General features: G+C 41.6%; 1 protein-coding gene and 1 long non-coding RNA gene across 3 annotated transcripts in view; one reads left to right on the forward strand and one right to left on the reverse strand.

Annotated features, from left to right (window-relative positions):
* LOC136708556 (uncharacterized) overlaps window positions 1-5,138 on the forward strand; it is a 9,850-nt gene extending 4,712 nt beyond the window's left edge. Inside the window, exons 2-4 of the mRNA XM_066683193.1 lie at window positions 628-994; window positions 4,116-4,226; window positions 4,466-5,138. Of these exons, the coding sequence (XP_066539290.1) occupies window positions 628-994; window positions 4,116-4,226; window positions 4,466-4,592 (605 nt within the window). The 3' untranslated portion in view covers window positions 4,593-5,138. The remainder of the gene's footprint in view (window positions 1-627; window positions 995-4,115; window positions 4,227-4,465) is intronic.
* LOC136708490 (uncharacterized) overlaps window positions 1-12,319 on the reverse strand; it is a 57,112-nt gene that overhangs the window by 28,385 nt on the left and 16,408 nt on the right. The window contains exon 3 of one of the 2 annotated variants that reach the window (XR_010804357.1): window positions 10,634-11,801. The exons of the other annotated variant lie outside the window; for it this stretch is intronic. This is a non-coding gene — a long non-coding RNA (uncharacterized lncRNA). Of the gene's footprint in view, window positions 1-10,633; window positions 11,802-12,319 lie in introns of those variants that run through there. 2 annotated transcript variants of the gene reach the window in all.

Raw genomic sequence — 12,319 nt, forward strand, 5'->3', positions numbered from 1 at the left:
GTGATGTTTCTACATTCCTCTTTTTTAATAGCCAACTAAGCGGTGTCACTCAGCATATGCCACTGCTGAGAGGGGGATGGCAGTCATTTTCACCATGGCAGGTTTTTTTTTTTTTTTGATTGTGTATTAACGGTTGTCCCATGGGGGGCTGGGGAGGGGTGGGGGGGCACACTCCCTTTGGGACGTAAGGACAGAGCACCTCACATCTCCCTCAATTAATCCACCATTAGCAGCCTCGCATCCACAACTCAGTGCGCTTGGAAAGCATGTGTGCTTGTGTGTGTGTGTGTGTGTGTGGCTCAAATCTAATTATTCTCTCCCTTCCTCTGAGCCAGAGAGAGAGAGAGAGAGAGAGAGAGGTATCGCAGTATTAAAAAAAACCTATAGCTACAAGACTGTGGGCCAGCACTGGATACTCTCTCTCACTCTCTCTCTCTCTCCCACCCTCCATCACTCACTCAGACCCTCCTCTCTCTCTCTCTCCCCCTCTTCTCCATCTCCCTCTCTCCCCTCTCTCTATCTTCCTCTCCTCTCTCACACACACACACACATTCACACACACACACACACATGGCTCTCTCCTTTCTCTGTCATGCTCTCTCACTCTCTCTGCTCCCTATGCTTCAGTCTCTCTCTCTCTCTGCTGCTGTAAGTTCCTGCGCTGTGTGAGGGTGATCAGTGGTCTCGGGAGCGAGGAGAGTGGGCTTTTTTTGACGCTTTTTGTTTTTGTTTTTCCGTGGAGCAGGACACAGCCTCATCCTCAGCGTCCACCTGCACGCCGACGCCGGACCCTGGCTGGCCGCCTCCCTCTCTCGCTCCCTCCCTCTCTGTGTCTGTGTGGCTCAGTGAGGGGCGCGTGCGGAGAGTGTGCGGAGTGTGTGCGGAGAGCCACAGCCGTACTATACACGCCGTATCTCTGGCAGCCACCAGACAGCTCCTCCTTTCTGGCTTCCAGCTCCACAGGAGAGACCCCCCGGACCCCTGCACCGAGAGGGTAAGTCACATCCACAGAGCCTCCAGGTCCACTCTCGTTTTCTCTTTTTTTCCCCCTTCCTTCTTTCCGTCAGGGTCCGGTCTCGTTCCTTTTTTTTTTTTTTTTCCTTTCCCCCTCAGCGTTCAGGCTCTTTTTCTCCTGTCTCTCAGCATCCGCTCTTTTCTCAATGACTGCTCTCTCTCTTTTACACATTTTCTCCTTCATTTTTATCTTCAGCATCTACTTTGTCTTTCCTCCACTCTCTTAATGTCCACTCTCCTCCTGCCTTTCCACTTTTTTATTCTTAATGTCTCTTTTTCTCTTTTCTCAGCGTCCACTCTCTCTTTTACTCGATTTCTCCTTTCTCTCAGCGTCCTCTCTCTCTTTTACTCGATTTCTCCTTTTCTCAGCGTCCACTCTCTCTTCTTTTTCTCCATGTTTCCTTTCTCTTTCTTTTTCAATGACGGGGAAAAAAACAAGACAAAGAAGGATTTACCAACAGTGAGGTGTGTTTTGGTGCTGTTACTCCAGAATTGCTTAGTGTGTGTGTGTGTGTGTGTGTGTGTGTATCTATACGTGATGTGTTTTTTTTTTTTATCTGGGGGGGGTGGGTGGGGGGGCGGGTGTTTTGGGTTGGAGACATATCTGTGCTGAGCTGGGCATCAGCGCCGAGCCGCTCTCTGCTCTCTGCTCCTGTCAGGAGTATTGTGCGAATATTACCATATTCATGGGCTCTTTGCAATTAAATTGCAATCAGTAAAGGGTCCTGCCAGAAGTGGTGTATTTTTTTCTTTCTGTGAGGTTGGAATAGGGCACCACTGAGCTCTCGTGTAGAGAGAGAGAGAGAGAGAGAGAGAGAGAGAGAGAGAGAGAGAGAGAGGAGTGAGGGAGAGAATACAGATTCACAGATTTCGCTCAGAGATGCTCAGCTCGGCTGGCAGAGAGGAAAAAAAAATCAGTGGAGGTTTTCATCCAGCTTTTTTTTTTTACTCTGCAATCAGTGTACCACGCAATTCCATCATAGAGACATTTGAGAGAGAGAGAGAGAGAGAGAGAGAGAGAGAGAAAGGAGCGATGAACGAACACTGGAGGAGAATAGAATGAGAGCAGGAAGTGATGGAGTGATGGAGTGCACCCAGAGGAACTTTGCTAAAGACAAACAGAAATAGATCTGCATGGAGGGGCATTGATTTATTCTCAGAGTTTGGTGAAGGGTGATGTGGGGTGGGGAGAATCCCTGGCTGCTGCTCAGTGTGTGTGTGTGTGTGTATGCGCGCATAGCTGGAGAGTGAGAGAGAGAGAGATGTCTCTGAGGTGGAGAGAGTGCCCTGGGGCTATAATGCTGGGTGAGTGTGCCCTGCGTCAGGGCAGCTGTGAGTGTGTGTATGTGTGTTAGTGTGTGTGTGTTTGAGAGGTGCGTCCCGTTGTTTAGTGGGCCGGGTGTGGGGGGTGAAGCAGGCTGCTTCAGCACTGGGATGCTCCACAGCCGCTTTTGTTGTATTCACAGCTTCAGAGTCCATCTCTCTCTCTCTCTCTCTCTCTCTCTCTGTCTCTCTCCATCTGCCTCCATCTCTCTCACTTCTACCTTCCCCAGTCTGTTTTATTATCTGTCAGTATTGGCATATAGCATGGGCTTGCTGTCTTTCTTCTTATGAATAAATTCTATATATATTTATATAGTCTCTATCCATTTCAGTAAATGGTCTTCGCTTTCATGTAACAGATGGCTTTTAAAACAGCAATCATTCGGTTTCTTCAGTGTCATCAGTGTAAGGAGCATTATAACTTGTGCTGTTAAAAAATAAATAAATAAATTAGAAAAAACAAAATGTACCAAAAAAAAAGAAAAAAAGAAAAAAAAAAAATATCTAGTTGCATGCTTTTTTTCTTTCTTTTTTTTTTTTTTTGGAAGCAGGTAAAAAAAGAGTCTGTTTCCTATGTTTCCAAAAAGCTTCATAGTATTAATATTATTTTCACTGGGAGAGAGAGAGTGATTAATGTATTGCTCACTCCACCATTTAACAATGATCTAAAAATCTGAAGATCTTTTGGGTGCCACAGCCCAGTTCAGTTTTCAGTGTTTGGAATCAAGTGTCTCAATTAATTATGAAATTGTGATTTTACATTGTATTAAACAATTAAAAAAAATAAATGAAAAAAAATAAAACAAACCAAAAAGCAATAAAATCCCTCTCTTTTATTTAGAGTTGTGTATCACAGTAATAATCCTGGGCTAAATTTTCATAAATACGCTCACAGTCAGACAGTGGAAATTAAAATCGAGGAGGAAATCTGCTGCAGTTTTCAGAAGTGAACAAAGCAGAATGAATGAGGGGGAAAAGGCAGGCAGTGATAGAGTGGATACAGTGAATCAGAGCTATTGATTAAAAAGTAAATCAATAAAGCGGAGCATGTTATTTGTATTCATGTGAGGAGAGCTGTTCAAATGGAAATATTTTGCACTTACTGCTTGAAATACCATACATTATTAATTATGTTATCTTTGAGCTTTAAGCTGTAAAACTGTTCTGATTCACATGGACGCAGGCAGATTTGTCTCAGAGATGGAATCAAATTTCACGTTCACACCACACATACACACACACACACACACACACACACAAACATTTTTTTCAAAGGAAAAAAAAAAGACAAATTATGTTTGAAATATATTTTGGACAATTTTTTTTTTCAGTGTAAAAATTCTAAAAGCTCTTGGCCAATGTGTTATAGCACTGTTATACCATAACTTCACATCGTTATTACCATTTACAGTGGCAATGTATTTCTGAGCATATATTTTCATAAATGGATTGTTTTTTAATGACAGTGAATTGGAGGAAAGTAAACAGAACATTTTATAGAATTAAATTTAAAACGATATTAAACAAATTTTATCTTGATCATAATGTTGTATATGACTTTGAAAAAAAAGTGCTTTATTAAAATTCCCTTTGGACATTTCCCTCCCATTAATTCTCCTTGGTGTACAAATGGACCAGGGAATGGTAGCATTTTCTTGGTTGTGCTCAGATGCTGTGGTGGGAGTGACGCTGATGTGCTGGACAGTAGGAATATGTAGGCCACCGAGCAGGTGCCATGAACTCTAACCTGTGTGTGTGTATGTGTGTGTGTTTTGCAGGAAGCCTGCTACGCTGGGATGCTTAGGGCAGTATGGAGATGGTCAGCAGCTCATGCTCAGCTGCTGGAGGAGCTGGGCTTGCTCCAGGCTCTCCACACACTGGAGGCTTAGGTAGGTGCAAGCTGAGGAGGTGGGGGGTGGCTCAATCCCCTCCCCCCGACCCTTTTCCTGCCCCCACCACCCCATCCCCCGCCCCTCTCAATGCCTGCTTGTACATTATATACACTCTTCACCACAACAGGCTTCAGGAGACAGTCCTAACCTAGCTAACAAAAGGCTAAACAAGCTATTACCTCACATGTTGCTCTGACAAAAAGCATGGATTGAAAAATGTTAATTTCTGTTTGCAGAAAAGCCATTGATGGGGCCTTGCCTTGTGCTACAAAGCGTCTTCAATCAATTGTTTTGAAAGGCCTTGCCGTTTGCCAAATGGCCGGGGACAGGGCTCGCGCTTCCGTTATTGCTTTCTCCGTGTAGAAAGACTCTCTTCGGTGACGGGTATTCTTGGGTGGATAATACGGATCACGTTGTTATTGCTTAAGAATACGCGTAGTCGAGGAGAGTCATGTCGACGGCAGGGGACTAGAGAGAAAGAGAGAGAGCACACAGCCGAGAGAGCCCACCTGCCTGCCCTGCTGCTGCCTTCAGAGCAGGGGGCTCACTCACAAACACTCACACATTCACACACATATACACACACACACACACACACGCACACACACACACATATGTATGCACTGAGACTCAGGGCCATTTATCAGGCGAGCAGACATAGCTGCAGCTCTGTGTCTGTAGGTGATGACTGTGCTGTTGAGTCTCTGTAGATGGTGCTGGCCACTCCTCCACCACGTAGCCTTACGCTGGATCTCTCACAAACACAACACTAAACCCCAAGAAGGTTTGGACGGTGTGTAATGTTCTTATTGATTTTTTTTTCTTCATCATCTGCTTATTCCAGTTGCACTGCTTTTTGTAACTAGTGTATGTAGTGTATATTCAGAGCTATGGTGCCTTACTGTTGAATGAATGAATGTGAATCTTTTTTTGTGGGGTTTGGGGGCTGGGTTGGTTGTTGGGTGGGTGTGTGTGGGGGGTATATTTCTTTGCTTATTTCATCCCTTATTTATTTGTTCCTCTATTCTGCTCTGCTTGGGAGCTTGGTAAAGGGAGATGTATACATTCTGGGCGGCTGAAGATGCAAATGCATGTAGTCCACGGTATTTATTATCTGTCCTGGGGACCACACACTCTTCACCTCCCACTCCACCTTTTTTCATGCAAATTTATTTTGAAATGACATTTATCGCGTGGGGTTTCCGCACGGGAACAAATCTTGCCACGCCGCATGAGCTGAGAAGAAAAAGGACAAAATAATAATAAAAAAAAAGACAAAAAACCCATATCTCTAACAAAAAAAAAAAAAAAAAAAAAAAGAAGTAAAGAAAAAAAAATACAAGACTCAAAATGTCCACCAAGCCAGCGACAGCTCAATTTATGCACCGGGGAGGAAGAGTGATTCTAAAAGAACACAGAGCAGATAAACAATTACCACAGGCTTAGATTGACTAGAGCTCCGCTCGCCATGTAGCCACGCGCAGTATCATGAATATGGATCAGTCACCGCATATGATGGTGCATTCTAAACTCTAACACCCATGAAAATCCATTTAAGCAGCGTAATAGGATCTACTTGACTTATGAAAGCATACCCTCAGACATGTCAAATCTTATAAATATACATGAGATCTCTCTTTTTTGGCAGGATTGCGTTTTCCTGCGTCCGCAAAATGCAAAGAGAAAACAAGGAAATTTCTTATGGGTTTGGGAACAACAACAACAACAAAAAAAGGAATAAGATATGTTGATGTGTTAACAGGGAGGTTTTCTAAATCTGCAAACAGTCCAATTTACTCTTGATTATCATTAAGCACATTGAAATGACGCATTAGCATTTCAGACAGAAGAAAAGAAAACAATTCAGTGGCTCTCCTCTTGATCACCCTGTAATTATCCATCTTTTGGCTGTGCTTTAATGAACACAGAGTGGAGGGGAAGCCAGGAAGACCACGTTATGCACCTTTACCACTAGGGGACCCACACAACTGAAAAATAATATGTCACGTTTCCTATGTTTCCACTGCTATGGCGTAATTATAGCTTTGTTTAAAGAGGAGATACTCATTGAAAATGCCTTAATGGAACTGAACAAGAGATACATAATTACAAAAACGTACCTCTGTGCCATATCATGTGCTTTTCCATTACATTCAAAACATGCAAAGGGTATTCTTGGGTTCACAAATTATTATTATATTCTGTATAAAAGAAATATTACCACATAAAATAGCACAACTGTACTATAGCTCTTTAAAACGCAATAGCACTGCATATAGGACTATTCTGTAATATGTAATGGCAGAGGAAAAAATCATTTATAAATAAAATTTCAAGCCACTCTTATCAGTGTTTATCAGCGTGGTAGAGCAGCAGAACCAGGGCTACACAGAGCCATGTGGACAAAGACCACAGAGCCGCCCCTCCCCTCCCCCTTCAGACTCCTAATAGCAGTGTATTAATGATTACCTGCGTAATCAATTATATTCTCAAAAATACGGGAATGTTAACTGCAACGATGCCAGGCCCAATATCATAACACTGAAAATATTATTCTGTAATTTTAGAAATGTTCAGGAATATTTTTGCTCATTGCTGATTATTTTTATTTTCTTTTTGTGATCAATTAATCTTACAGAAGAGTAAAATTATACATTGTCTTTTTCAGAAAGCTTAACACGAATTACCTCAATCTAGAAAGCACAATATATGCTATTGTAATTATATACAGCAAGGTACCTCAAGATCACTGCACTTTATTGAACTGATTGAAATGATATTCATTATGTAATATTATTTTGCTCTTAATGACATGAATAAACCTCTATTTAAGTGAAATGTATGCTTTTTTTGTATATTTTGTCTCAGGACGTTTTTCATTAAAAAGTCCCAGTGCATTAGAATCTTCAGGGAACTCCGTGTACTGTTTACAGCGGGGCACATATGTATTTTAGCAGAACCAGAAAAAATGCTACCTCATAATATATATCATTAAAAAATAATAATTATAAAAAAGCCAAGGCCTACTATTCCCAGCTGCAGGAGCATTCCCGCGAGCGTTTCTGTGAGCGTCCCTGTAGGGAACGGCGCGGCTCTTTACAGATAATGTGGATATGCTTGTAAGGTTGGATTTGGTTCTTATCACAGTTGGGCAGATTATCACCTTTCTATCCTGTTTATTCTGCCTGAGTGTGGCCTAAGCTCTTCTGCATGCTTCATCTGCACTAATCCATTTACACTCCTCTAGCTCAGCTATGAAGCAGCTACTAGTTTCCTAACACACAGCACCCCCCTAGCACCCTAATGTCCATCATTTTCCTCAGAGAGGGACAGTTACATTGAGACATTTCTCCGTCTAAGCCCAGCCACATCTGTCCATCACCCTGGTCATTCACATGCACAGTCTCTTTCATTCATCAGCACACTACAGCGTTCAGAAGAGCCTTGTGCTCAGTCTGTCCCAGCTCAAGGGCCACCTTTTTCAGAACGTTATTTCAGCTCAAAAGTTTCATTTTTCACTTTGGAGCCATTGTTGCAGATCTAGCCCTGATATTATTTATGGTTTATTGTTGATGAGTAAAATATTTATATTTAATTGATGTTTATAACAACGTACCACTGATGGTCCACAGTCAACCATTTGCTTTCCCCTCATAATTGACCTGAGTGGACATTACTAAGGCTTAAAGTGGACTAGTGGAGAGTGCTAAAGCCAATATTCTTGTATTACATATATTTAAAAATTTAAATAAATAAATAAACAGTAAATAACCTAACCAAATCAAAAGATGTGTATTTCAGCTGTTAAGAATGAATGAAAAAAATTATAAATATATATATATATATATATTAGCTTTTCTATTATTTGCTTAAGCATGCTCATTTAAATGCCATAGCAGTGTGAAGTATGGTTATTGATTAGTTTATCATGTGTTAGTGAGACAAAGCTCTATATGTTGCTCTCAGTGTACTTATTTATTTAAGACACTATTACAGTAATGGGCTTTTAGGGCAAGCACAATAGATCAATGGGAGAAAATGGTCATGAAACAGTAAGGCCTTCACTGATTGCACAATACACTGCATGCTATTGTGTTTGCAGGCTATTTAACTGACTAAATGCCCCAGATACCCTCCCATTCATTTTTCCACATATTGTATTATTTTCATGAGGTGCAACTGTTAGCAAACCATCATATAACCACATGGTTTACAAGTAGCAAACCCACTGGATGGTTACTTAGCTCCTTCTGCCTGCTTCAGCTCAAGCCTCACCTCCTTAAACTGAGCTCCTTTATGGGATTTCCTCCTATATCCTCTAGTAGAAAAAAGGACTGGGTCCCTATCTTGGCTCAACTTCCTTCAGGAACATAATGTGGTTTCCGCAAATAAGATCTGCAGCATTAATCAATTGGAAATGTGCTGCATTAGCGAGCTGCATTTCCGATGGCTGCCGCCCCTCAGTAGAGCACAAAAGGCAGAGGCAGACATTAAGCTCATATCCCCGGGCTTATTGACTCTTATAACGGGTGCAGATCATCATTATGCTGATACTAAGAGCTGATAGCGCACACCAAGCTCCATTACATTAATTATGTGCATGCTACTTATTCCTCAGCATATGTGAGTGTGAAGGGCCAGAATTATGTACATGTATGTGTATGTGTATGTGTGTGTGTGTGTGTGTGTGTGTGTGTGTGTATGTGTGGGTTAACATGTGTTATTTTAGCGATTAATTTTAGGTTAGCTTGAGCAGTCAAAGCTAGCAGTATTTATTTTTTAATAAGAGCGCACTGCTGAAGGGGCTGAGCCTGGTTTAAATAGCAGTCTATGAAATGTATCCACATCAGCGCTTCATAGATAAGAGCTAAGCAATATATTTAAAAAGCAATTTATTCAGCCAGTATTGGAGATTGTGCAGATTGAATGGAGGAGTCACATCCACTACTTCCAAATTCTCCATGGACACCACTCATCCCATTCCTGAGCAATCTCTCTCTCTCTCTCTCTCTCTCTCTCTCTCTCTCTCTCTCTCTCTCTCTCTCTCTCCTCTTCACTCCTTTATCTCACCCCACTTCACAAACTCTTGTGACTAATATTTCTTCACAAGGAGTTTGGAGTAAAAAACATTTCAGGTTGGAAAATCCCTAGTAGTCTGGAGAGGAGTGACCTGAATGAAGCTGAAGGATGCTTAACTCCTCTGAAATTTAATGTACAAAACACAATTCAGATGCCACATATTTGTTTTAGAATCATTTCTGACTTTCAGTACTGTCAGTACTGGCCACTCTTTCATATATTTAAATTCCAGTGACAAAATCTCATAAGCAGTAGTTATGCATTTTCAGTGTCAAGGCGACAAAAAAAATCATAAAAACAACATATTTTTTTCTGAAAACTTTTCTTTTCTCAGGAGTGTTCTTTTCAATTTTTCAGAGAAATCATTGGAGATATTTTCCCTTCCTCTAAAACAAAAGTTCTTAGCTTAGGTCTTAGATGTTGTTTGTGTTTCCTGCTGCTCACAGTTCCAGAAATCCCAGTTTAGACAAATTTGGACTAATCGATCCATTAAGCCTCCCTCCGCATTCACATGTTCATGTGTGGTGTTGTAGTGCAAATACATTTAGTTTATTTCCTTTTCTCAGTAATAGCCTCTTGTCAACTACACCTTCTTTCAGACCCACAGTTCTGAGTTGCCTTCAAACATTGGACGCATGCACAGATTCAGCTGTGGATTCTTTTAGAGGTGTTCTCCCCGTGTCCGCGTGGGTTTCCTCCGGGTTCCTCCCACGGTCCAAAAACACACGTTGATAGGTGGATTGGCGACTCAAATGTGTCCATAGGTGTGAGTGTGCTAGTTAATTGTATTCGCTCTGTGAAGGACTGGCGCCCCCTCCAGGGTGTGTTCCTGCCTTGTAAGCGGTTACAGATAATGAATGAATGAATGAATTAATGAATTCTTTCAGAGCTGAGTTCCAAGATGGATGTTTTAAGTTCAGTTTATCTGCGGGGACAGCCTTGCCTTGCATGGTTGTTAAGAATCCTTCTGAAGTCTTTCTACTTTCTTGAGTGTGCAGATGATAAAATCTCCTCAGAAAAACCTCCCGATACATGAATATCTTTTACTTTGGCTGTTTTGGCTGGGAATGAATAAATGAAAGGATGGCCTACAGTGTTGTGTGTGTGTGTTTGTGTGTATAGCCTGTAAGTCTGGCCCATCGATGTGTGCTCTGTTCCTGAGGTGCAGAGGGTGATAATTCATGGTTTCAACAGCCTTTCATTCATCTCCCCTGCTTGCTTACACACACACACACACACACACACACACACATACAGAGAGAGAGAGAGAGAGAGAGAGAGAGAGAGAGCTATGTAAACCCCCGTCTCTCACTGCATGCTTGCTTAACAAGGGCCAGGCCTCCTGCTACCACCATGAGCTATCACCTCCCAGAGAGTGGGAGAGAGAGAGAGAGAGAGAGAGAGAGAGAGAGAGAGAGAGAGAGAGAGAGAATATGATTAATCAGGTCTCCTAAATGCTGGCTGCCCCCGAGAGACCCGCCCCCCACGCTAAGGCTCATAGGTATCTCCCACCCTTGAACACAGCACACTCAATCTTACAGGAAGAAATTGTTGTCAAAAAGCAAAAAAGAAGGAAAAATGGAACATGCATTTGCAGTGCAAGTGGAGGCTAACATCTATTGTCTTACTCTTGCTCTCTCTCTGCAGCACGAGGGTTTCAGTCTCTCTCTCTCTAGTGTTATTGATAGGGAATAATCTGCCAGTTCAGGATCATGCCGGCTCTTCGGCTGTGCCTCTGGGCTTCAGACAGTGTGGAGACCTTATTGCACAGTCAGGTCACTTTTATTGCCAATTCACTTCATCCCTAAATGAGGCTCTCTGTGCAGAAAGAGGACGTTTGTCCTTGATTGTGCTTTAATGTAGAAATGTTCATTAGCTGAGAAAACTTTGCCATCCTTGCGTGTAATATTTCACACGATCTAATGAGAGAAATATCCTGCCCACACTTTGTAATAGCTTAAATTAGTCATTGTGAAAGAGAGAGAGAGAGAGAGAGAGAGAGAGAGAGAGAGAGAGGTGAAGTGCCTTTTATTAGGAATCTTTGGCACTGGTATCGTGTAACACTTGGCAATCCAGCCGCAACAATAAAACAACAATGTGAGTTCTTTGCTGTTAAATTACAAACTATTACATTACAGCAAACAAACATCATTAATTAGTTTATTAAGTTGCTACAAACTTAAGCAGCTTCTTTTCTCACAAAAAGGGCATTAAAAGTTACAGTTTCTAATTCATCTTAATCTCTAGAAAGCAGTTTTGCCTGGACCACTCTGTTTTTCTGTAATGGATCTGTTTATCCTACTAGTGTAAAGTGGTCTAGTGTATGGTCTCCCCATTGTTCCACTTGGTTGGCTACGGTGACAAATCCAGTGATCTTTTCTGGTGTGTCATTCAAATGCAAAGCAGGGGCATCCAGACACTTGCTCCAGACTCTGTTATCTACCGAGTCTCAAGATACTGCCTTCTCCTGGCTGATGTGAAAGGCTGTACCATCTGCAAATAGCAACAGAAGAATATGCTTTCTATTACAGCGCCGTGGGGGCTGCTTTGAGGGTGAAAGAACGTGAAGGAGAAGGGGGTTTGCATATTCAAGGTCTAATATTAAGTGTTGAACACTGGCCATAACCAAACAGAATGCATGTCAGATCCTATGTCCTCACTCTGCGCCATGTATTTTATCTATTATATCCATTAATATGACTCAGCTGACACTCGTATTATGATGTAGTTAATACTACTACTGTTATAATATTAATCATAATAATAAAAAGAAAAGAAATGCAGACACGGTCAGAATCTGTGTCCTCCTCTGACTCCTTCTGAATTTATTCTGTTATTTTTGTTACTACATTATTAGTGAATTTCTACTACATTATTCCTAGTACTAAAATTAAAATAGCAATAATAATAATAACAGAAAGAGCATGTGTCCTCATTTGACCCTTTCTGAATTTCCTGCTGTTATTATAACTATTATTATATTATTACCCCAAAGGGAGCAGCAATGCAGT

Source organism: Hoplias malabaricus, chromosome 10 (assembly GCF_029633855.1).
Source record: "Hoplias malabaricus isolate fHopMal1 chromosome 10, fHopMal1.hap1, whole genome shotgun sequence".
Classification (NCBI taxonomy): Eukaryota; Metazoa; Chordata; class Actinopteri; order Characiformes; family Erythrinidae; genus Hoplias; species Hoplias malabaricus.